This window comes from Pituophis catenifer, unplaced genomic scaffold, assembly GCF_029215685.1.
Source record: "Pituophis catenifer annectens isolate HBS135680 unplaced genomic scaffold, rPitCat1.0.hap2 SCAF_3, whole genome shotgun sequence".
Taxonomy (NCBI): Eukaryota; Metazoa; Chordata; class Lepidosauria; order Squamata; family Colubridae; genus Pituophis; species Pituophis catenifer.
Genome location: NW_027256883.1, coordinates 165,011,642 through 165,037,152, shown reverse-complemented (window position 1 = coordinate 165,037,152; position 25,511 = coordinate 165,011,642). Strand labels below are relative to the sequence as shown.

At 41.3% G+C, this 25,511-nt stretch overlaps 2 protein-coding genes across 3 annotated transcripts in view; one reads left to right on the top strand and one right to left on the bottom strand.

Annotated features, from left to right (window-relative positions):
* Positions 1–25,511, bottom strand: part of OARD1 (O-acyl-ADP-ribose deacylase 1) — a 40,893-nt gene that overhangs the window by 7,841 nt on the left and 7,541 nt on the right. The window lies entirely within an intron of this gene.
* NFYA (nuclear transcription factor Y subunit alpha) lies at positions 52–24,509 on the top strand. 2 transcript variants are annotated; one of them, XM_070941475.1, is made up of 9 exons: positions 52–138; positions 7,122–7,238; positions 11,059–11,205; positions 12,667–12,798; positions 12,976–13,081; positions 14,051–14,199; positions 17,079–17,252; positions 19,224–19,325; positions 21,579–24,509. In XM_070941475.1, exons 2-9 carry the CDS (start codon positions 7,164–7,166, stop codon positions 21,630–21,632), a joined length of 939 nt encoding a protein of 312 aa, XP_070797576.1. In that variant the 5' UTR covers positions 52–138; positions 7,122–7,163; the 3' UTR covers positions 21,633–24,509. The 2 variants fall into 2 exon arrangements, with proteins under 2 accessions (XP_070797576.1, XP_070797575.1); XM_070941474.1 differs by having other exon boundaries at positions 14,033–14,199.

Genomic DNA, 25,511 nt, shown 5'->3' with positions numbered 1-25,511 from the left:
ACCCTCGCCTTCTCTTTGTTGGGCTTCGGGGGGTTGGGCGCCATTTTGCGCGGCGGCTGAGTGGAGGCGCTGATTGGGTTTCGGGGACCGGTGGCGGAGCCAATCAGAGCGGGACCCGAACCGGGGGAGCAAGGCACGGTGAGTTCGAGCAGCCAATATGGAGCCCCCGAGCGCCGGCCCAAGAGCCGGGATTGGCGGGGCCGAGTGGCCAGTCAGAAGGCCGCGCGCGGGCTAGGGCTGGGCGAGCGCTGGGGCAGCGAGTGGCTGTGGCCCGTTGGCGCCCTGAACCTACATCGAAGTGGGATGGGTGGCTGACGTGGGAACCGGGATGTCACTGTTTGGGGCGAATAGGGTTAGGTAGTCCAGTCTTGGTCGGCCGGTCCTCGCGGGACCGCCGGAGGACCTTCGGAAATGCCTTTGTGTGGCCTTCGCCCGAGGAAGGGGACGAGAGAAAGCCCGTGGGGCGTTTCCTCCGGTGGCTTCACGGGGCGGCTTTCAGTGGCCTGTGTAAGAGGTTCGCCATCCTGTGTTTGGCGGCCTCTGGCCCTGGAGGTCAGTTTCACTCGCACGCCTTTCAGGGCACGGTCTGTAACCGAACACCGCGGGGCTGGGAGCGCTGCGTTTCTCCGTCAGCTGCTCTGCCAAATTTTTGCCTCTAAAAAATACGCCTTCGGTCGAGACCGATATTGTAACCGGGAAGGCCTCTTCGTAGCTGCTTTTTCCCATGACACAAAACAAAGGGGTTTTCCTTACATATCGGGTTACAATTATACTAAAATAATCTGCCTCAGATGAAAGCCACTGCTGCTTATGCCCGTTATAAACTGCTCTCATACCTTACTACAAATGTACATTGCATAGGCTGACCGGTAACCCGAAAGAAGAACCTTTCAATAAACGGTGGAGTTAAGGCATGTTTTCTTCTCTGGTGTTAGAATAACGTTATGGTGATTTATTGTATTTTTTTGTGCTTGAAATCTTTTTATGTACTTCCTGTATAACATGATTTAGTGGCTTTCAGCATAGTTCCATATGACAAAGAGGGGATACTATATAGTATGTAGTATAGGATTTCTTAAATTCAAGGTTAGGGAACAATAGATTTGTTTTTGTTTTGTGGTTTCATTATGTTCTGTGTTTGTTTATATATTATACCATTGAACATAAAGGCTTACAGAGACCATGCTTTGTGGCAGAAAGGGAATGGCTTGTATTACTGGCTTTTTTTAAAAAAAGCTAATCAAATTACTGTTTATATGCAAGTATAGGTGAAACTCGAAAAATTAGAATATCATGCAAAAGTTCATTTATTTCAGTAATGCAATAAATGGGGTTTTCATGACAATTATGACAAATCAAGGCTTGAACTATCTCGCTTTGCATGTAATGAGTCTATCTCATATATTAGTGTCACCTTTTAAAATTACTGAATTATTTTACTGAAATAAATGAACTTTTGCATGATATTCTAATTTTTCGAGTTTCACCTGTAAGCTTAACATGTAGTTAAAATAGAGAAAGGAAGGTGATATTTCAAATATAAGTACAACAGTTTTCAATTGGCTATCTCTGTAATTTGACAAATGTGCATCATTTTTCTGCTGAAAACAAAAAGGATAGAATTTAGTAGTAACAAAATAACAGTTGGAAGGAACCTTGGAAGTCTTCTTAATCCCAACCCCGTGGTCAAGCAGAAACCCTATACCATTTCAGACAAATGGCTGTCCAATCTTTTCTCAAAAATCTCCAGTGTTGCAGTACCCACAATTTCTGGAGGGAAGTTATTCCACTCATTAATACAAAATCTCACAATCGTATAGCCTACTTGTCTCCTCCTTGGCCTCACAACTGAATTTAGAAGGAAGTCAGACCTCAGACCTGAAGTCAACATCAGTAGGATTTGCTGAAATAATGTGTCTTGTACAAATACATTTGATGAAAAACAATTCCAGTTTCTTGACTGAATTAACATTGGCAGTGTCCTGCAAAATTAATCAGAACATGTGAATATTTGAATGTTGTTTACCTGAACCATTGTAGTCCCACTCCTGCTGGTTTCAACCTACCTCATGCTTGGATCTGTTGGAGGTACTTCCACTACTTCAGTCTCCACCAATCCTAATCCCCTACAGATAATTACCTAATTTATAGCACCATATCTTCACCTATGATGGTTGGGAAAGGCAGGCCAATATACTTAGAGCTGTTAAGTAGGAAACTATCAGATGTTTGTTGTTGACAATTATAAATTCCTTTCCAAGAGGATGTAAATTTCCCACTGAACAGTTTGCCTATTACCTTGCCTATTGTTGGTGGGGGTAAAATGAGTAAAAACCCTGTGCATTCTTGAATTCCCAAGAGGATAAGAAGGTATAAACTGAGTAATAAATGCAGTAATACCTATAGTAAAAAAATTGCTTGATAAGTGCATACCCAAGATGGTGGCTCCTTGCTGAGCCGTGATTACCGAAGGGGTAATACTGGCGATTACAGGGGGTCTCTGGGGGCCAGTTGCAACATCTAGGGCCCCCACCCTGCTAGAGGTTTTCACCGACCATTTGAGAGCTTTCTTGCTCTCCAGGACATCTTCGACCGAGAGGAGTCGGTCATGACACGGAGGAGGTGCGGGGCAGTGTTATTGGCCGGATGGCTGCGGTGGCGATCCCTTAGCTGGCGGCCGCCTGAGCGGCGGCGGCATCAGCAACACAGCACCCTCGGTGGGTACCTCGTCGGAACCCTGGAAGCCCAGCATGTTTCTAGGGGCTAGGGGAGACGAGGATGAAGGCGAGGTGGCTGACAGTGGCTGCGATGGCGGCGGCAGCAGAGGCGGCGGTAATGGCGGCCGCTGGCTGGTGGTGGGATGGCAGTGGCAGCCGAAGAGCTATGAGGGAGATGGTGGGAGCAAACCCAGCAGTTTTCTACCCTGGACTGTTCACCACCAATGTCTTGGGGGTGATTAAATGGGGCAGCGATGTGACCTAGGGGTGATTTGGGGGACCGGAAGATGATTTAGGGGTGTTTTCCCCTGGACACTTTTGTACTGCTTCCTCCCCTCTCTTGGGCCGGCTTTCAGGCCTAGGATAGTCACTTGCCCATGTCCAGTCTGCTGGAAACTACCATCTTTCCATCTACTCCCCACTTTATCATCTCCCGATATGCCCGCTGCACTGACTTTGTAGACTGCCTTCTGTTTCCTGGCTACATGGACTGACGTTGCTCCATCTTCTCAGACAGAGAATCATATCTTGGGACATGAGTATTGAGGGAGTCGGCTCCTGGCAGTTATTTTAACATCAACACCATTGATACCTTGGACTATCTTGAGACTCCTCCCACTGCCATGAAAGGGCAGTGGAGTTTCCAAAGTACAAATACCTAAGACTTATGTTTTCTCTTTGTTGGACTTCTAAATCATCATAGTCGACCCCCTGATTATAAGCCACCATTTACTCCCGATATTAGATGTATTCAACAGCTGAGCTCCTTGGGCTGCGAGGCTCCCCCCTCTCGCAGGTTTGGCCCTCTACCCTATCGAGGGCCTACCTTGATGACGGGTCTTGGAACCCCGAGAGGTGGCATGCAGCAAAAAAGAGAGTGAGGGATTTTTAACGAAGGCTTGTGTAAAGTTTTGAAGGGGTTTGAAGGGTGGGAAGGACCTGGGGGGGTCCACAGAACCTCAGAGCGGCGAGGAGAGAGGGAGGGGGTTTAGATAGGGAACCGGGGGCTGAGGTGAAGGGCTATTCCATCAAAATAGTGGGTGGGAGGGGCAGATATGGCGGGTGTAGGGGGGCATATGTTCGGGGAGTATGCACCCGCTGCCTACGAGCGGTGGCATGCTCTGGCCCTCAAGACGCCTCTTGTATTCCAGGTTGTGCAGAGTCTCAGGGCCCGAACCTTCAGCTGCTGTTGTGTAATGTCAGGTCTGCGACTAAAAAAGCCCCCCTCATTCATGATTTAGTTCAGGAGGGGGATGCGGACCTGGCAGGGATTACGGAGACCTGGTTGGGCCACGGGGGGGGGGTTCCCTTCGTGGAGATGTGCCCACCAGGCTTCCGTGCATTTCATCAGCCGAGGGCCCAGGGGAGGGGAGGGGGGGTAGAGGTGATTATTAAAGAAAGTCTTAGTCTGAGGGAGGCCACTGTTCCTCAGATAGTCGGCTATGAATCCCTCCTTGTGAAGTGGGGTCATGGGGTGCAGATGGGTTTGTTGATTGCGTACCTGGCTCCCTGCCACGTGACAGCAGCCCTGCCTGAGCTGCTCGACGTAATAGCCGGGGGTGGCGGTGGATACCCCCAGGCTTCTGGTCATGGGGGATTTCAACCTGCCATCCGTCAGTGAAACGTCAGAAGCAGCTCGGGAGTTTATGGCTTCCATGACGGCCATGGACCTGACCCAGTTAGTTCATGACCCCACCCACATCGGGGGACACACGCTGGACTTGATTTTTGTCTCTGGTCAGTGGTTGAATGATCTTACAATAGGAGACCTAGTTATTAAGCCCTTGTCATGGACAGATAACTCGCTCCTTCAGTTAGACTTTCGAACCGCTTCCCCTCATCGCAGGGAGACGGAACCGACCAGGTGGTTCTGTCCCAGGCGCCTGATGGACCCTGAGAGATTCCTGACGGAGCTTGGGCCATTCCCAAAGACTCTGACTCGCGACTCGGCTGAGGAACTGGTGGCTGCCTGGGATAGGGCGGCCGCTGGAGCCTTGGATTGCGTCATGCCTTTGCGGCCTCTGACTCGGTGCCGATCTCAACCAGCTCCTTGGTTCTCCGAGGAGCTGAGGGAGATCAAGCGCCGGAAAAGATGCCTAGAGAGCGATTGGAGGTCCAGCTGTACTGAATCTGACCGGACACTGGTGAGGTCTTATATCAAGACCTATCTAGTGGCGATAAGAGTGGCAAAATCCAACTATTTCTCCACTCTTATTGCATCTCCAGAGAACCACCCAGCCGCCTTGTTTAGGGTGACCCGCTCTCTCCTACAGGTGGGAGCGAGGGAGGATCCCTTGCAGGGTAGAGCTGAGGATTTTGGACAATTCCTGCATGATAAAATCGCTCAGATTTGGGCCGGCCTGGATTCCGATTGGATAGCCTCGGACGGGATGACGGAGGTGAGTCTTGAGAGTGTCACCTGGGAAGAGTTTGACCATGTGACTCCTGAGGACGTGGACAGGATTTAGGGGAGGCTTAATGCTACCACATGTTTACTGGACCCGTGTCCCTCCTGGTTGGTGCTGGCCTCCCGGGAGGTTACACGAGGCTGGTTTCAGGAGATTACCAACGCTTCATTGAGTGAGGGGGTCTTCCCATCCGCCCTGAAAGAGGCGGTGGTGAGGCCCCTCCTCAAGAAGCCTTCCCGGCTGTATTAGCTAACTATCATCCTGTCTCCAACCTCCGCTTTGCGGCGAAGGTTGTTGAGAGTGTGGTGGCGCGACAACTTCCTCGATTCCTGGATGAAGCTATCTAGATCTGTGCCAGTCGGGCTTCAGGGCGGGTTAAAGCACGGAAACGGCATTGATCGCATTGGTTGATGATCTCTGGAGGGCCCGGGACAGGGGTTTCTCCTCTGTCTTGGTCCTCCTAGATCTCTCAGCGGCTTTTGATACCATCGATCATGGTATCATGCTGCGTTGGCTAGAGGGGGTGGGAGTGGGGGGCACTGTGCTATGGTGGTTCTCCTTCCTCTCTGACCGTACGCAGTTTGTGTTGACGGGGGGCAGAGGTCGACCTCGAGGTTCCTCACTTGTGGGGTGCCGCAAGGGTCGGTCTCTCGCCTCTTCTGTTTAACATTTATGTGAAGCTGCTGGGTGAGATCATCCATGGCTTTGGGGTGAAGTGTCAACTGTATGCCGATGACACGCAGTTGTACATTTCTACCCCAGGCCACCCCAATGATGCCCTTGACGTGATGTCCTGCTGCCTGGAGGCCGTGCGGATCTGGATGGGGAGGAACAGGCTCTGACTCAACCCCTCCAAGACTGAGTGGCTGTGGCTCCCGACGGCCCGATATAGCCAGCTGACACCATCACTGGCTATTGGGGATGAGATTTTAACCCCCCTCAGAGAGGGCTTGCAACTTGGGCGTCCTCCTGGACTCATGGCTGTCCTTGGAGGATCATATGACGGCCGTGGCCAGGGGGGCCTTTTATCAGGTTCGCCTGATCTCCCAGTTGCATCCCTTTCTGGATTGGGACGCCCTGTGCACAGTCACTCACACCCTCGTCACTTCCCGGCTGGACTATTGTAATACTCTCTACATGGGGCTCCCCTTGACGAGCACCCGGAGGCTCCAGCTGGTCCAGAATGCAGCTGCGCAAGTAATAATGGGGGCGACTTGTCGCTCCCATGTAACACCCATCTTGCGCGAGCTGCACTGGCTCCCGGTGGTCTTCCAGGTGCGCTTCAAGGTGTTGGTTACCACCTTTAAAGTGCTCCATGGCTTAGGACCTGGTTATCTACAGGACCGCATTCTGCCACCGATTGCCTCCTACCGACCAATACGCTCCCACAGAGAGGGCCTCCTCAGGGTGCCGTCAGCCAAACAGTGTAGGCTGGTGATCCCCAGGGGGAGAGCCTTCTCTGTGGGGGGCCCGGCCCTATGGAATGAACTGCCCCCGGACATACAAAGGATCCCCGACCTCTGTGCCTTCCGTTGCGCTCTGAAGACGCTATTATTCCAGCAAGCTGGACTGACAGGATAAAGGTTTTTTAAATTGGGTTTTGATAGGGGTTTTAAAATGATCTTAGTTGGATGTTTTAAATTTGGCTGATTGATTGAATTATTTTAATAAGCTTTTAATTTTTGTTGTACATTGTTTTTACCATGGCTGTTCACCCCCCCTGAGTCCCTCGGGAGAAGGGTGGTATACAAATATAATAATAATTTTTTTTTAAAAAATCCTCCCTCTCATAACTTCTAGAGGCTCAGTACTTTAGCCCAGTCATCTGCCCCTAATGCCACCAGCAAGTTTCCCTTTTGAAATTCTGCTTCACCTGGAAATTTTCTTTGTTTCCCAATTTCTACCATTTTACTATGTTGCAGTTGGACCCACTTTGATAGTTTAGGGTTCCCAGATAACTTGCACTCAGTACACACTGACAATGTTTTTTTTTTAGGTTTCTGATTGAAGATTGGATAAAGAATCGATACAGAAAACTATGGAGCAATATACCACAAACAGCAGTAACTCAACAGAACAGATAGTTGTGCAGGCTGGACAAATACAGCAACAGGTATGATAGTTATTTGTAATTCAGATTTCAATATGTTGGTTCTTAACAGTTTTAAGTGCCCAGAAGAATAGGTACTTCCATATTCATTGTTAGAATTGTGCAAAATATTGGGTTATCCTTTTTGCTGCAAAAGAAGCATCACTTCTTCGAGTGTAAAAGCAATCATGCTCCTCCCCAGTGTTTTTGCCCATATATGTGCACAGAGGGTACGTCTGCCAGAATTTCTGCCAAAATGAATTGTACTTCCATATAGTTTGCATAGCCCTACAAGGGCACATTCAATCTCTATACATTAAAATATAATTATGAAAACTAAACGGTATGTCTATTTCTTGGCCCGGTCTAACACTAATGTAACGATTTGTTTGTGGGTGATGTTTGCATAAGATAATTTAATACTTAACTACAGTACTACATATAAAGTTAGAGATCTCTTGGATTAATGTAAATTAGGTTATGCTTATCATACTGGGGTTTGTTTTTGTTATCTATGTTTCTTAAATTTCAATGCTTTTTTCTGAGAGAGATCACAGTATAAGGCCTACACTAATTTAGGCACAATACAATATCAGTGTGTTCAGATTTATTCCTTCCAGAAGCCACAAGTCAGTCGTCTGTTTCTTTTCTGTCCTTATTTAGAGCTTCCAAACTTTGCACTGAAAAAGGGTGTACTTTGCTTCTTTTTGACCTGAGAATAATATTCAGATTAAACATTGATAGGCTACCACATTAGAAATGGACTCACTCATTCCTCCTTGTAGGGCCTGTTGTCTCTTCTGGCAGTTTTTTTTTTTTTAATCTTGTCTTGAGCATTTCCTCCTGCCAAGTTTCAAGCTCTTCCTGTTCCTGTTCCCAGCAGCAGGGTGGTGTGACTGCTGTCCAGTTGCAGACTGAGGCTCAGGTGGCATCTGCCTCAGGCCAGCAAGTTCAGACCCTCCAGGTAGTGGTGATCTATCTGTTGTTTTTGTGTGAGCACTGCATGAATTACACTATCGCTGCATGTTCAATGCTGTGTTTGAACTGGGGCTTGAAATGGAAACAGAAAAATAGTGGCAGTTTTAATTATAAATAACATCTCATGTTCCTAAATGGGATGGATAAGCTTCTCAACCGATTCTCATGCTTGCTGTGAATCAAAGGAGTTATAGTTCAATATATGAACTATATGCATATGTATGGGTGACAGCTCATTCTAACTGTAGCAGATAACAGTCAAATTAACTGTTAAAATGTTGGATTATCCAGTTAAAAATGCATGTCGCAAACTAACTTATCTGAAACTTCTATTACTACAGATTTTTAAAAATAGGGATAATATGCTTGGGGGGGGGAGGGACTGCGGGCTTGCCACCCTTCAAAAAATCTTTTTAATAAAGAATACTTAAAATTATATATTTGAGGGGTTGTTTTCCCTTTTACCAGTGAGATTTGCAAAAAAAAAGAAGTTTAGTTTGAGAGATTTAGTTAATGGATTACGTTTAGGACAAAAATCAATAATATATGTTAGCTTAAAATATTAAAATACTGGAGAAGAAAGATTTCAAATCCTGATTTGTGTTCTTCTGAAATGGTAAATGTCATGTGAAAACTCTTATCATTTGTTAAAAAAGACAAGACTACTATTACTTTCCGTTTCCTCTGCCCTTTTAAGGATTAGTGTTACAAAGCACATTAACATCCATCTTTTGATGTCATCAAAGGTATCTTTTTTCTTGTTTAGAATTTTTTTTTGCTTTATTACACTTTTCAAAATATTCAGTATTTTATTATATCTAAGAAATAATAAAATAATGTTGATAAAGTTTATTTGCATTGCATTGACCTACTCTGAATTTTACAATATGTTCCTTTTTAGTTCTTCTCTTTCTTGTTTCTTTAGTCTTTTCCAGCCTAGAATTATCCATATATATTCAATTTCAAATCCATAATTTGGTAATTATGAAAATTAAAATCCAGTGTTTTGAAAGAGTTTTTATTTAGCTGGCCTAAGTCGCATAGAATGTCTCCCTTCAGAAGACATTCATATTTTATATTATACTTGGATTTCCATTTCAGGTCCCAAATATGTCTGAATTAGTTACAAGTGCACATACAGGTAGACCTTGACTTATGACCACAATTGAGCCCAAACTTTCTGTTGTTAAGCAAGACAGATGTTAAGTGAGTTTTGCCCCATTTTACAACCTTTCCTGCCTCAGTTATTAAGTGAATCACTGCAGTTGTTAAGATAATAATATGGTTGTTAACTGAATGTGGCTTCCCCATTGACTCTGCTTGTCAGAAGGCTGTAAAAGGTGATCACAGAACCCTGGGACACTGCAACCATCATAAATACATGCCAATTGCCAAGTATCCAAACTCTGAACACATGACCATGGGGATGCTGCTATGGTTGTAAGTGTGAAAAACAATCATAAATCGATCTTTTCAGTGCCATTGTAACTTCGAACAGTCACTAAACAAATGGTTGTAAGTCAAGCACTACCTGTATTCATAAAAACATTTGAGTTTCATTAAATTTAGCAGCCTATCTTCAAAAGATACAGCTACTTCTTGGTGCCTTAAATTAATAGGAGATGATATAGTATGCAGTTCTTTGGATTCAGACTTAGAAAAACATGTGGCTGCTTTGAGATGTTGCAAACAGGTGGTCTGTTTGCATCCTGTGCACTCAAAACAGTTGTTAAGTGAGTTGTGCTCAAATATGCGATGTTTTTAGCCTTGGTTGTTAAGTGAATTATTGCAATTGTTAACTGAATCACAGTGTCATTAAACAGATCTGACTTCCTCCATTGACTTTGCTTATCAGAAGCCTGCTGGGAAGATCAGAAATGGCAATCAGATAACCCTGTGATGGTCATAAATCATAAATCACTTTTGTCAGTGCCATTGTAACTTCAAATGATCAAAATTCGATGTTCAGGACTAGCTATATGTCGTTGGGAAACAGGTTATGAGTTTGCACCCTGCAATTTTCAGGGTCATTTCCCTTTTCCTCCTCCTCTTTCTCCTTCTCGATTAGAAATGGTCTTCCAGTTGTTAGCTATTTTTTATTTTCTGTTGCTTCCAAAACCCTCAAAGATGGGTTTGCCAATGACTTTAGTCAGAATCCATGGAGCTTAAATTGCTTGGCCCATGTACATTCCTATTGTGACTCCTTTTGTCCCACAAACTTGTCCCAAATGTTAGGGTTGCTTTGTCAGGCTTTTCATTTTTTGTGGTCAGTCCTTTCCTACTTTCAAGAGTTTTGTAGAATTAATGCTGATTTGCTCTAAACTGCAAGTTATGTTGGAACTGAATTATTCCGTTGTCATGTCGCTTGATCTTCTCTATAGTGGCACGATTCTTTGTTTCAGTTGCTCTGTAGCCTCTGCAGTTTTCCTTATTGTGCTTTACATACAGATTTGCTTTGTTTTTTTTATTTTTCAAGTTTCCTTGCCTCAAATTCTTCAAAGTGCTCAAATCTGTGCAAATTTCTTTATCTTTAATTCCAGTCACATTTTACATTTTGTTCTTTTATTTCTTAATAATGTCATTCCTTTGTATTTTTATATATTTGTATTTCCTATTATTCCTTCATATTTTTATATTATTATGTTTAGTCACACAGTCATCAGATATTTCGACTTGATTTGACATTTTTATTCACCTATCCAGGCCTTTTCAGGGACCTGGAATAGGCAAATACTGTTTTTGATGGTATATTATTATGATGATGATTTTCTGCAGAACTTCTACATAGGAAAATGTTGGTGCCTGAAGCTAATTGCTTATCTGAGCTTGTGTTTCATTGTGGTTCTTTTCTTTTCCCATTCTTTAGGTCCAGGGTCAGCCACTGATGGTACAAGTGAGTGGAGGCCAGCTAATCACATCAACTGGTCAACCAATTATGGTACAGGCTGTACCTGGAAGCCAGGGTCAAACTATTATGCAAGTTCCGGTTTCAGGATCACAAGGACTTCAGCAGGTCAGCATGCCCAAATGATGTACAAATTAGTGTTAAGCAATGCAGTGATTCTATTAAATCGGTTTTCAATCAAATCGATTTACCAAAATCAATTTAAAGACTAAATCATCAAATTACTAGCTTCAGATTGATTCAGCAATTTGGAAAAGGTTCTGTACTAGCATTTTCCCTAATTAATTTGAAGGATCAAATCAATTAGTTTGAATGGGTTCAAATTAATCCATACATTTCTAGATAAACCAGCTGTGTCTAGAAAAATACCAAAAATATTCCTCTGCCTAGGAAAATACAAGGAAGCTCAAACTGAAGTAACCATGACTTGTTGCTTTCCCCATCAACTGAAATTTAAAGATGCAATATGTCTGAATGAACAGAAACTCATCTATGTTCTTTTTGCTAATAAATGTAAATTATTTCAATAAATTAGTTTAATTCTTTTTTTAAAAAAAAAGTATTACATTTCTGTGAAGAAATTTCTTACATTTTTACTCTGTGAAACAAAATAATGTTTGTGTTTACCATTTTTATTGTAATATAGGTAGGCCTTGCTTAACAACCAGTTTTGTTTTTTTTTACCAATCCTTCAAAGTTTTGACAATCCCCTCAAAAGTACTGATGACCCAGTTCCAGAGTTCTGATGACAGCATAATCATGATTGCATTTCAGGCCCTTGGGAACCCAGCACACTTTTACAGCCAGTTGCAGTGTTCCTTGGTTATGCTTACAACTGCCATATTTGCATATTGCTTAATTTGCTTAACCACAAAAAAGGTCATAAAATTTGGTTGGTCACGTGGGTGCTTCAACTTATGACTGTAATGACTCTAATGTAATGACTGTAATGACGGACATTCCAAGCTCCATTACAGTTGTAAGTAAAGGACTACCTATAGGGCCTCTCAACTTAATCCAATTGGTGCTTCCCAAAATCATTAGTACTGATGGTGGATCTGTGATTCTCCAGATGTTGCTGGAATACTTGGTAGTATCACTTGGGTTAGTTGCCTAGCCTTCATCTTTAAAGGAAAAGACTTATAAAAATAAATATAATGCGCTGCTTCCAAATGATGAGATTTCAGCTTCATTTTGTAATCTTTGTAATAAAATTAGTTTAATGTTATTAATTGGGGTCATATTGAACATTGTGCAAGAATACTCCCCTGCTTGATGAAGAAGAGCTAATACTATATGTTTAAACACTTCTTGCTTAAGACTTCATATTCTTTTGAATTGTGAAGAATGTTTCCTAGGAGTATTTTTTAATACTCTTACTGTAGAAAATACGTATAGTGGTGCAGCAAACTCACCCTTCAGTATTGTTTTATTGTTGCTTTTGTTATTTAATGTGCATAATTTCCCACTAGCTTTTGTTTGGTTAACAAATCACCTCAGAATAATCAATTAAAGCCATAATTAGGAATAGTAGATAACAGCATCTTATTCTATTTTATATGTCCACAGATTCAGTTGGTCCAGCCTAGTCAGATTCAGATTCAAGGTGGACAAGCGGTACAAGTTCAGGGCCAGCAGGGCCAGACACAGCAAATCATCATCCAGCAGCCACAGACAGCAGTAACAGCTGGCCAAACACAGGTAGCATATTAAAAGGGGGAAGAAGTTGGAGAGGGGTTCAACTAAAGGGAGGAAGGTCAATGGAACATGCAGGAAAATTGATTTTTGGCATAGTGTTTTATGTGAAACCATGGGAAATTCCAAGGTATAATAGTTTTATATTACTGTTTTAATTTTGTGTGATGTTTGCTTCTGCAGACCCAGCCACAGATTGCAGTCCAAGGACAACAGGTAGCACAGACAGCAGAAGGTCAGACAATTGTCTATCAACCAGTTAATGCTGATGGAACAATTCTTCAACAAGGTAGGAATTCTATCTGATACAACCATTTTCTAAGAAATATTAACTGTTTCAGAATTACATGCATTTTTTAAAATTTCTGGAACATGAGTGGGTAGCTAACAAGTTGTATACAGTCCTTGTCAGCCTCTCTACAGTGTGCCCTTTAACAAGAGCTGTATTTGCTCTTCTGGTAGTTTTCCAGTCTCCTGTTAGAGGGGAGTACTAGAGAGTGCTCCCTTTCCCAGAGCACCAGTGTTTTCATCCTGACATCTGGTTTACATACTATTTCCTGATCACCTCAGAGCTACACTGTTCTCTTTCTTCAGTTCCATGTTTTACCAGACATACTTTCTTAGAGGTATGTATATATGCATGTCAGTAGCATCTATACAAGATAAAGATGTTTCTGTTTTAACAGATGTCAACAGATGCTACATTTGCATTTCACTTCAAAGAGCCTAATCTAAAATACTATGTGGTCTTAATTCTACTCGAAGCTAACATGTAGTATGAATTTTCTGCTAACTTATGCGTAAGATAACAGACATCCCTGTTCCCAATAGCTAATATTCAGAAATGCATTCCCATAGAACTGGAAAGCACTTTAGCACTTCCTGTCTGTAGCATTCTGTTCCATGAGTTTATTTAAGCCTATATAAAGCTTAGTGGACATTATTATTCTTTTGTGGGAATGATACAGTTCAATTAGCAACAAGTGAAAAGTAAGTTATCACTTATATTTTAATACTTATTGCCTTAACAATAAGGTATTTAGCAGAAATCTTGAATTTCACGCTAGGTTAGCTTTGTTTAGAAATACATGCTTAACTCGCATGTGGATAGGTCATTTTAGATCTCAGTTTAAAAAATCATATCCAAAACATCCATAAGCATGGCTCGGAATGAGGGAATAACATTTGAAATGGGACTAAATTTGTTCCTTATTTTTTATGCGTTCTGTTCTGTTTAAAGTTACAGTCCCTGTTACAGGCATGATCACCATCCCAGCAGCCAGTTTGGCTGGAGCACAGATTGTTCAGACTGGAGCCAACACCAATACAACTAGCAGTGGACAAGGGACAGTAACAGTGACTCTGCCTGTTGCTGGAAATGTGGTTAACTCTGGTGGAATGGTCATGGTGTGTATTGCATTCTATACTCCCCCTTCTATTATTGTGTATTATTGTATACCACAAATGGGCAAACTTTGTGGCCTTTGGGAACATTGCCATTTTTTTTCTCATGGCTTTTGTCCCAGCAAAGTTGCTTACAATAACTAATTTTCCTGAACCTTGGCAGCAGGACAAACAAACAAAATGTATAGTAGCATCATTGGGCAGGAAAGTACTATATTAGCTCATTCACTGATAAGATGAACTTCAAATTTTTAACCAAAATATAATTAAAAATGTGCAATCCACAGATATCGCAAGGCCGAGCTGAGGATTTTGTACAGTATCTGGATGATAAAATAACTCAGATTCGGGAAGACTTGGCTGCTGACTGGGTTAGTTCAGACGAAATGACTGAGGCAGGCTTTGAGAGTGTTATCTGGGAGGAGTTCGATCCTGTGGCTCCCGAGGACGTGGACAGGATCTTGGGACGGCTGAACGCCACCACATGTTTATTGGACCCGTGTCCCTCCTGGTTGGTGCTGGCTTCCCGGGAGGTTACACGAGGCTGGCTCCAGAGAATTATCAACGCTTCTTTGAGTGAGGGTGTCCTGCCGGCCGCCTTGAAAGAGGCGGTGGTGAGGCCTTTCCTCAAGAAGCCATCCCTGGATCCGGCTGTTTTGGCTAACTATCGTCCAGTCTCCAACGTTCACTTTATTGCGAAGGTTGTTGAGAGAGTGGTGGTGCGACAGCTTCCACAGTACCTGGATGAAGCTGTCTATTTGGATCCGCTCCTGTCCGGCTTCAGACCTGGGTACAGCACGGAAACGGCATTGGTCGCGTTGGTGGATGATCTCTGGAGGGCTCGGGATAGGGGTTATTCCTCTATCCTGGTCCTGTTAGACCTCTCAGTGGCTTTTGATACCATCGACCATGGTATCATGTTGCGCCGGCTGGAGGGACTGGGAGTGGGGGGCACCGTTTTGCGCTGGTTCTCCTCCTATCTCTCCGACCGGTCGCAATCCGTGTTGACGGGGGCAGCGGTCGACCCCGAGGCGCCTTGTTTGTGGGGTGCCACAAGGGTCGGTCCTCTCGCCCCTCCTGTTCAACATTTATGTGAAGCCACTGGGTGAGATCATCTGTGGTTTTGGGGTGGAGTTCCATCAGTACGCTGATGATACTCAGCTGTACATCTCCACCCCAGACCATCCCAACGATGCCTTGGAAGTGATGTCCCAGTGCCTGGAGGCCGTGCAGGTCTGGATGGGGAGAAACAGGCTTCGACTCAACCCTTCCAAGACCGAGTGGCTGTGGCTGCCGGCGTCCCGGTATAGCCAGCTGACGCCATCGCTGGTTATTGGGGGCGAATCACTGGCCCCCACGGAAAGGGCCCGCAACTTGGGTGTTCTCCTGGACGCACGGCTGTCTTTAGAGGGCATATGACGGCCGTGGCCAGGGGGGCTTTTTATCAGGTTCGCCTGATACGCCAGTTGCGCCCCTTTCTGGATCGGGACTCCCTATGCACAGTCACTCAAGCACTCGTCACCTCTCGTCTAGACTATTGTAACGCTCTCTACATGGGGCTCCCCTTGGGGTACACCCGGAGGCTCCAACTGGTGCAGAATGCGGCTGCGCGGGGGATTATGGGAGCGACGGGGCGCTCCCATGTGACTCCTCTCCTGCGCGAGCTGCATTGGCTTCCGGTGGACTTCCGGGTGCGCTTCAAGGTGTTGGTGATCACCTTTAAAGCGCTCCATGGCTTAGGGCCAGGGTACTTACGGGACTGCTTTCTGCCACCAATAGCCTCCCACCAGCCAGTTCGCTCCCACAGAGAGGGCCTCCTCAGGGTGCCGTCGGCTAGCCAATGCCGGCTGGCGACCCCCAGGAGGAGAGCCTTCTCTGTGGTGGCACCTACCCTTTGGAACAATCTACCCCCAGAGATACGAGTGATCTCCGACCTCCGGACTTTTCGTCGGGCCCTAAAAACTCATCTCTTTCAGTTAGCCGGTCTCTCTTGATTTTATGGGTCTCTCTTGATTTTATGATTTTATGGTTGATTTTAAATTTTGATATGGATTTTAAATTGATAAATTTTAAACTATGAGCCAAATTTAATTATTTTAAATCTATTTTTAATCGCACTTTATGTATAAATGTTTTATTTTGGCTGTTCACCGCCCTGAGTCCGAAAGGAGAAGGGCGGTATAGAAATTTGAATAATAAATAAATAAATAAATAAATAAATAAATAATAAATATCACCTATCTACATTTTTCATTGTATTTTGGTTAGAAATTTGAACCTTGGGCTTATCAGTGGCTGAACATATATGTGAGTATATATGAGAAATGTAGTACTTTAGAAAAGTAGCATGGTATGTATTTGGGGCTAAATCCATACATGGATAAGCCAAAGTCAATTTTAGGTCCATTTTGAAACCTAAAATACTCAAATTATCCATGAGTATATAGAATAATAAAATTTCCCTCCATTCCAATGATGGGCTGTTTTATTAGTATGTGTGATATATGTGAATGAGTAGTTTTGAATGATTGCAAAGCCCCTTCTCAGAAACATTCATGAGCCACAGCACCAAAAAGATTGCCAGCTTGATTTATAAACTAGATCATTTCTTTTTATCTTGATATCCATTTGCTTTTTTATTTTTAAAGAAATTTGCTTTGATTTTGCATATTTGGAATATAGTTGATGTAATAGAAATATTCAAACTACAGATACTTTTATGTTAATTTCTATGAGATTTGCTGCAGAATTTTGAGAATATTTTTTCAGGAAGTGAGTTGAATTCTAGGAGTTGGTTGTGTTCACTTCCCACTCCTACTTTGTCTTTCCGTGCCTCTTGGTGAGAAACAATTTAATCAGTATATTTCCCTGCTTTGATGTAGATGGTGCCAGGTGCTGGATCAGTGCCAGCTATCCAAAGAATACCTTTGCCTGGGGCTGAGATGTTGGAGGAAGAGCCACTGTACGTAAATGCAAAACAGTATCACCGGATTTTGAAGAGAAGGCAAGCAAGAGCCAAGTTAGAAGCTGAAGGAAAAATACCTAAAGAGAGGCGGGTAAGATTATCAATTGCTATTACAATTCATGAGGCGCAGAAGATAAATAGCTATATAGCATTACGATTGCTCAGTAACATCCATCTGTAAAAGTCTTTTCCCATAATTATAATGAACCATATTGGACTCAAAAGGATACCATATTTACAGTATAAACTGATGCCTTTTTGTTTAATGAATAGAAATAGATTATTGGTTTTCAAAGTCTTTCTTGACAAGTCACTAGAAGTAGATTGCCTATGTTTTTTTAGTCGTAGAAATTGCATACACTTTAATGAGTTAAAATAAATTTTAGTTGAAAATTACTGAAAAAGTTCTTAGCCGATCATAGAAGGACAAGAGAAGATGTGTATAATTGTACATGTGGAATACAATGCATTTTCACAAGGAGTTCAACACATTAATACTAATGCCTTGTTTAGAGAGCAACACAAATTTGTTTAGGACAGTGGTACAAATTTTGGTTATCTCTTCTTAAGAAATACAGACTTGACAGTGCAATAAATGAGCAAGATGTAGAAATGAATCAGTTATCCTGGAGAAAGAAATAAGCAGTCTTTGCAACTTTAATTATATGAGGTAATATGGAGGCTTGGTTATTATACAAGGAATAGTTACATAATACAAAGTGACTCCATGAACAAAGAGATGGGTTCTGAACATTAAAAGAATAAAGCTCAAAATTATTAGCCATGTAAGAGTTTCCATATGTTTTGTATTCCTTTCATTCTTTTTTGTTTCTTCTCTAATCTTTCTAGCCAAACAAATAACTTACCCCAAAATATCATCATTCATTCTTTTTCTCAGATCTTTGAGCAATTCTCTTCTTTATTTTTTCTACTAGAGATGCCCAGGAATTAGAATTAGATAAAATGCTTCAGTAGTTAAATACCGGAAGAAGCTCTACAGACATGCCCACATTTCCTTTTTCACTTTTATGCACTCCAGGTTAACTTACAGGTCATTCCAAATACTGTCTTGTTCTTAGTTAAAGTAATATTTAGCAGTTACTCCAGCTAGATTCCAGGCCCAAGATCTCTGAGTATTTACTTATACAGGCAGCCTATATAAGTCTTCAGGTCCCAACTTTTCTGTTTGATGATTTGTGTGGGGAATTAGTGCACATTTGTTAGAAAGATGGCAGTTCCCAGATATTTCTTCTTTTATCATCATGAGAGCTGGGAGGAAAAAAGCAGTAGCTATAAGAAATCTGTAACAAGTCACCTTTATTTTAAAGCAGAAGTTGTTTGATCAAAAAATATAAACGTTGATATATTTTGATGATTCTACATTTGATCATTTGATCAAACGTTCATTTGATCCCTAAACATAGAGTTTTCCTTTATGAAGCATCTGAGGTTTCCCTTACTGAAAAGGCAGTGTTGGACAGTAGACCAAAGACCAAATGGGCTTTTGTTTTTACCTCTTGACATCAATCCAGCCTAATTGTAAAAATGCTAGTTAAAATTACTGGAATAAGTTAATTACAATTGATGCTCTTTAGGTCTGTGAGGCCTCAACACTAGATTTTGGAAATTTCTTCTTTCAGACTAGATGATAATGAGCAGTGGTCACCAACCAGAGGTCCACGGATCACTGTTGGTCCGCAAGAAAATTTTGGTGGTCTGCAGAAAAATTATTTGCATTTTTTATATTGCACTAAATACTATTTATCTTTTTTTAAAAAATCATATTAGTGGTCCATGGGATTTAAAATTACGAATTTAGTGGTCTCTGAGGTCTGAAGGGTTGGTGACCCCTGATACTGAGCGTTTTTCTCTTCCTTTTTAGCCTTAGCATTATTTCAACCTTTTCAGTACCTGGTCTTTAGTTAAGATGGATGGGTGGATGGATGGATGGATGGATGGATGGATGGATGGATGATGGATGGATGGATGGATGGATATATATGTGTTCTAGCATTACATAAGGTGTGCTTTCAACTCTACAATTTTGTAATTGTATATACAGAAATATCTCCATGAATCCAGACATCGTCATGCGATGGCAAGGAAACGAGGAGAAGGGGGACGTTTCTTTTCTCCAAAAGAAAAAGATAGTCCCCATATGCAGGTAAATGATCTTAAGTTGATCTTCATGGGTAGGTGCTTCCAATTTACAAATTTAGCATTAACCAGAAATAAATTCTGAATTCTTGTTACTTTTTTCTCACTTTACAAAGCATGCAAACTTAGTTCACTTTGACATTTTCATCTAGCTCCAGGGTGGATAAAAATCAATGATTTTTTTAAAAAAATCAAAAAAATCAGATTTTTTTTATTTAAATCGGATTTTTTTTTAATCGGATTTTTTTTATTTTTATCGAATTTATTTTAATAAAAAACTTTTGGGGTAAAAATCTATCGTAAGATAGTTTTCTAGTTAAGATACATAAATAATTTAGTTTATTCAGCATGAAATGGAGCTTAGTTATGTAGCATGAGGCTGTATATTCTGCAACACTGGGACTATCGGTGAGTCAACAGTGGGTCAAAGGAGTAGCAGAGATGACAGTTGCTCTTTAAAAATTATGATTTAAATTGAGTTGATTTAAATCAAAAATTATGATTTAAATTGAGTTGATTTAAATCAAGCCTTTTTACTAGTGATTTAAATTGTGATTTAAATCAACTCGATTTAAATCAAATCCACCCTGTCTAGCTCAGTTATTAAAAAACTATGGAACACTTAAGTAATACATCTCAGAAAACAGTCATCTCCCTGTGAGTGTGTGGGAGCATGTTTTCTTATATATGGTTAAATTGTTATATAAAAATAAAATTTATATTGTTAGTACATTATAGTATAGGTAGTTTCAAAAACAGTACCGCTGGTATTTATTTAGCAACTGGCTTTGACAGAAATCTTACTTAATTGTGAGATGATCTGCTTTCCTTTCCTTTATAGAACAGCTTAAAAATTATGTTATTCACAGAATAATTCTGCTTATTTATTTATTTTTATTTACATATTTTAAAATTTACATTAGAAATCATAAACACTATTTGTTTCTGAACTTTGAGAGGTTGGATGGTCTTAAAACATAAAAGATAGGCATTAACAAATAGAGTTTTTTCCACATCTGAAACCAATTCTTTATGGTTCAGGAGTTTGGCTGAACCATTTTTGGTAGGTTACAGTCTGGGCAATCCCATAACAAATCGAGAGAGATCTTAAAAAGGGGAGTTGGGCAGTGCATCTCACGCCATTTCTCCTTCTCCATCGTATGGTTTACATGCCAGCCTGTTCTCCCATTGATCTTTTCAGAGCCTTCAGTTCCTCCCACCTCCTTAGCTCTCAGCTTCAAGAGCGGCAAATTCGAAAGTGACTTTTCCATCCACAGGACATTTTTGCCCCCTGCTCATTGGATTTAATTGTGTTAAGTAGACTTAGGAGTGTCGGAAGATGTCAGCAGTCACACACTGAAATAACTGTTCAAATTACTGTATTTTTCAGACTATAAGACGCTCCGAAGTGTAAGACACACCTAGCTTTGGGGGAGGAAAACAAGGGGGGGAAATCTGCCTCTGCCTCCCAGCAATTTATCTCTTTGCAGCAAACAGCCTGGTCAGCTTTAGCACAAGCAGCTGATTGGCAGTTGGATCAGCTTTCCGGAATACCGCCTATCAGCTGTCCCAGGCTGCGGGGATTGCCACTGCTCATCGCCGCTGTCATTGCCCATTGCCTCTGCCACCTATCACTGCCTCCGAACATCCTGTTTTCAGCCTCCATACATCCCGTTTTCGGCCCATTTCAGGCAACCTATCCCCACCACCTGGAATGGGCCAAAAACGGGGTGCACAAAGGCCAAAAGTGGGGTATGCAGAGGCGGTGACAGGCAGTGTCAATATAAAAGTATTAAAAAAGGTATTAAAAAAAATACCACCCATTCGCCGCCACCCGTTTGCCGCCAATCACTGCGAATGGGCGGTAGTGATAGGCTTCGGCGGCAGCAATTCCCGCCACCTAGAACAGCTGATCGGCGCCGCACCAAGCCCTCCCCCACTGCAATATTCACTGTATAAGAAGCACAGACATTTCCACCCACTTTTGGGGGAGGGGGAAAGTGCGTCTTATACTTCGAAAAATATGGTATATACTATCGGTATAGTAAGCTAACATCTAGCTGTATTAGTATGAGTACCACATTCCAAGTAGAAACTGTATAATAAATCCTTCTCCAGATAGTCTCCTTGAAGCAAGTTTCTGTCATTCCTGATTTGTACTATAGCAACATAATGTCTACCTTTAAATAACACGTGTTTATGTTTAGATACTATGAAATAAATAATAGAGATTACAAAACCTTTTTTTACATATATACAGGATTCTGGCCAGGCAAGTGAAGAAGCTATGACACAGATGATTAGAGTATCCTAACAACCAACTAAATAACAAAACATCTGGACAAACATCTTGTGTCTCTGCAATTGTTCCCTCTCCTTTCTATCAAATCAACTTCTGAAGGGGAAAATTTGCTACAACCTTGTTCTTTATCAGAACAAATAATATACTCGCAGTGAGTCATTTGTTTTAGCTTTTAAATGCAGTGGATTCAATCAACTGAGGTACTAATGGAGTGTCCATTCACCCTTCTCAGACCGGGGATTGAAAGTCTGGCTCAAGAGGCCTTTAACATTCTTGGCAGGACAAAGGCCCAGCTTGATAGCAATAGCAATAACTGACTTGTTATACGACAGCTATACCGTTTGGAAACTATGGGGTTTGAACCACACAGAAATACTAATGTTTGAAACAGCCAGAGCTGACATGTTTTGTTTTTTCAAAGTGATTTTTTTAGTCTCACAGATGCCGCTTTTTATTAGGATTATTATTACTTTCTAGCAGCATAACTTTCTATTGTTGAAGCATAATCTCTCATAAAATCTTGACAAGATGCCGAAAGTTGTCCTTGAAATACTGTCCATCATATATCTATCTGGGACAAAATTAATCTCATCTCAGGGAATGGCCATTGATTTTATGGCTAGTAAAATGTTTTGTACCAGAATTGTGTTTTTGACAGTTAAAGTTCATTAACTTGCTCCCCTAAAACCTGGCCCTGCAGGTTGTGGAATGTCTCCAGTTATGCAAACTAATCCTTTGCCTGGGACCATTGATTTTCTGTGATCAAAGGATAAGATGCAATACTGACCTCTGAACATCAGACAGTATGTAAGGACCATTCATGTAACCAAATCAAAACTCTCTATATCCTGTCAAAATTCAGACTGCTTTGCATATGAAAATATAAACTCTCCTTTCAAATTTTACATATAATGTACTTTGTAAATCTAACAATTCAAAATCTATTATTTCCTCTTGTGAAGAGCTTTTTCTTCCCCTTGGTCCTGAATGACCAAGTTTTATGTTTTATTCTTACACAAAACTGTAAAACCATGGTCGTTTTTTGCAATCTCACTTGATCATTCAGATTTTGACATCAGATCTGACATTCCTTCCTGCACATACCGCTTTATTTCATTTGTATATCTTCCATTACTTAATTCTGGTAAATGCCGAGAGGTCTGCTTTTCAGCCCTTCAGTTGCTCAGCAAATCTGAGAATGGAGGAATACTGAAGTTGGTCTGTTACGAAAAACAGCAGTGAGCTTGACACAAGTACTGCATACAAAAAGTGGTCTGGTAATTGACCAATACATTTTTAAAAGAAGGTCTTGTGATTTTGAAAGAAGTGGTCCCTTACTAGAAAAAGTAGACATTGGTCCTCACTTAAATTTTGTTGTAGCTTGGAGAAGTCTGCCTTCACAAAATTCCTTTTTTACTTGAAATAGAAGCAAGTTCAAAAGGGATGAAGAGAGAGTATGTAAATGCAAATTATTGTTATAAAAACAACAACTTATATTTAACAGGCTGGTAAACCTTTGGAATTTGTTTTGACAAATTTCAACTTGAAGTTGGCTGTGGACCGAATTTTAAGCAGTTGCTGGTCACATGAAGTCAGTGCTCTAACTTAAGCTCTTGGCAGCAAAGGGATTTGTTTCATTTGGTATCTGTAAAGTCCTGTTTAAGTCTGTATTATAGCTTGGGTATTTATAAATGTGTTTCCTTCAGTCTTTCTGATCTTTCCTTTATATTTTCAGTATACTGGGTATTTGATTATTGTCTTGTTTTTCAGCTGGCTGCTTCAGCATGTAGCATTTCACTGTTCATTTTCACTGTTTTAAATAACAAATATCTGATTGGTATTTAAGTGATGGTATTAGTGAAGGAACTATTAATGCTTTGTGGGTGGGGAATGGATTTTCCTTTCTACTATTGTTGTATATTGGCCTTCCTACATCTTTTATCTTCCAGATGTGTTTAGGTCCATCGCTCCTATAATTCCCATTGACAATTCCCAAAGGGTATGCTTTCTGGGAATTCTTGGGATTGATCCCAAAATATCTGTAGAACATCAGGTTTGGGAGGTTGCTGTAAATATTAAAAGCACTGATGCATTTTGAAATAATGCTGAATGAGGGGAAGATATTTTATTGTTTGGGTTAGGGATTTTTCTTCCCATAAATTCCTGTTTTCAGATGTCATTTTAATACTGCATATTGGGGTATTAAGAGGATCAAGGTTCTCCTAATTCTAATGTATATTTAAAACATAACAATACATTTGCAATTTAAAACTATCTAGCCATTGCAACCTTTACATTTATTAAAAATAGAAATAAAAATGGTCTTTGTGATTTCTGTATGTAAATGAAGCAGAAACTTATTTAATTTTAGTCTTTAGAAAATTTCTATAGTTAGTTTTTTTCTGTAATGGCGTAAATTACCTGATAGAATTTATTATTCCAATGGCTTAGATTTCATGTGTGTAGGACAAATATATTTCAAGCTATTTTTTAATCTTGGGAATCTCAAACTACAAGATAATGCAAAATGTTTTGTTCTCAAGCAAAAATTAAAAGTAAAGTAATACCAAATGCAAACTCTTAATTAGAAATGAAAAGAGAGACCATGACATGCTTAATTGGAAATAGACTTAAGGATAAAGATGTAGTGGGTTTAAGGAACATGTGAATTCTTCTTTTGAATTAGAAAGCACTGGAATGTTGAGCCTATATAAAGTGGCTTGATACTTAGGGAGGGAATAGGTAACCCCCAAGTGATGTTTTTTCCAAAATTTTGCATGGAAAAAAAAACTTATTTTTCTTTTTTCTTTTTGGGTTGTGAATGGAGCTGGGGCATTGATATTTGTGAAATTGTAATGCAAAGTTTGTATATAGTTCAAAAGTTTATAATTTTTTATTCTGCATTTTGAAGTGTATTTTGTCTTTAATAGATACAACTGTAAGTACTGTGTACACTATTAAACCAATAAAATGTTTATAAAATATGTTGTTCATTGCATTCACATTTTATCTGGAATTACAGGGCTACTCAGCAGTTCTGAACAGCTAGAAATATTCTTTAAAAGTTTGAAGTTGTAGAAACACTTTCTCAAAAGCAGGTTATAAAAGCTATGCATTTTCACTGCATAATTACATTAAGTATCCAATAGTTACCTATCTTGCATGATTAAAGAACTGTCTTGCATTTTATTAGAACTCTGCTGATTCAATCCTTTGTTCCATAAACTTTCTTATACTGGAATGTAAACTACAATTTACTTTGGCTTTAAAGATAGCTTACAATTTTCCCACATTTTGAATTGAATTCATGGAAATTTGCATAAATTAATCTGGAATCATTATTCCCTCCTTCAATTGGGAGCGAGGGAAGACCCCTTGCAGGGTAGGGCTGAGGATTTTGTGCAATTCCTGCATGATAAAGTCACTCAGATTCGGGATGGCTTGGACTCCGATTGGGTAGATTCAGATGGAGTGACGGAGGTGGGTCTTGAGAATGTTATCTGGGAGGGGTTTGACCTTGTGACTCCTGAGGACGTGGACAGGATTCTGGGTAGGCTTAGCGCTGCCACATGTTTATTGGACCCATGTCCCTCCTGGTTGGTGCTGGCCTCCCGGGCGGTCACACGAGGCTGGCTCCAGGGGATTATTAATGCTTCGTTGAGGGAGGGGTTCTTCCCTCCCTCCCTAAAAGAGGCGGTGGTGAGGCCCCTCCTCAAGAAGCCTTCCTTGGACCCAGCTGTATTAGCGACTATCGTCCAGTTGCTTTGTGGCGAAGGTTGTTGAGCATGTGGTGGGGTAACAACTTCCCCAGTACCTGGATGAAGCTGTCTATCTAGATCCGTACCAGTCGGGCTTCAGGCCAGGGTACAGCACGGAAACGGCATTGGTCGC

Coding starts and splice junctions, on each gene's coding strand:
- NFYA (XM_070941474.1), top strand. CDS start 7,164: ATGGAGCAATATACCACAAACAGCAGTAACTCAACAGAACAGATAGTT. Junction 12,799..12,975: donor TAACAGCTGGCCAAACACAG/GTAGCATATTAA, acceptor TTGCTTCTGCAG/ACCCAGCCACAGATTGCAGT. Junction 19,326..21,578: donor AAGATAGTCCCCATATGCAG/GTAAATGATCTT, acceptor ACATATATACAG/GATTCTGGCCAGGCAAGTGA.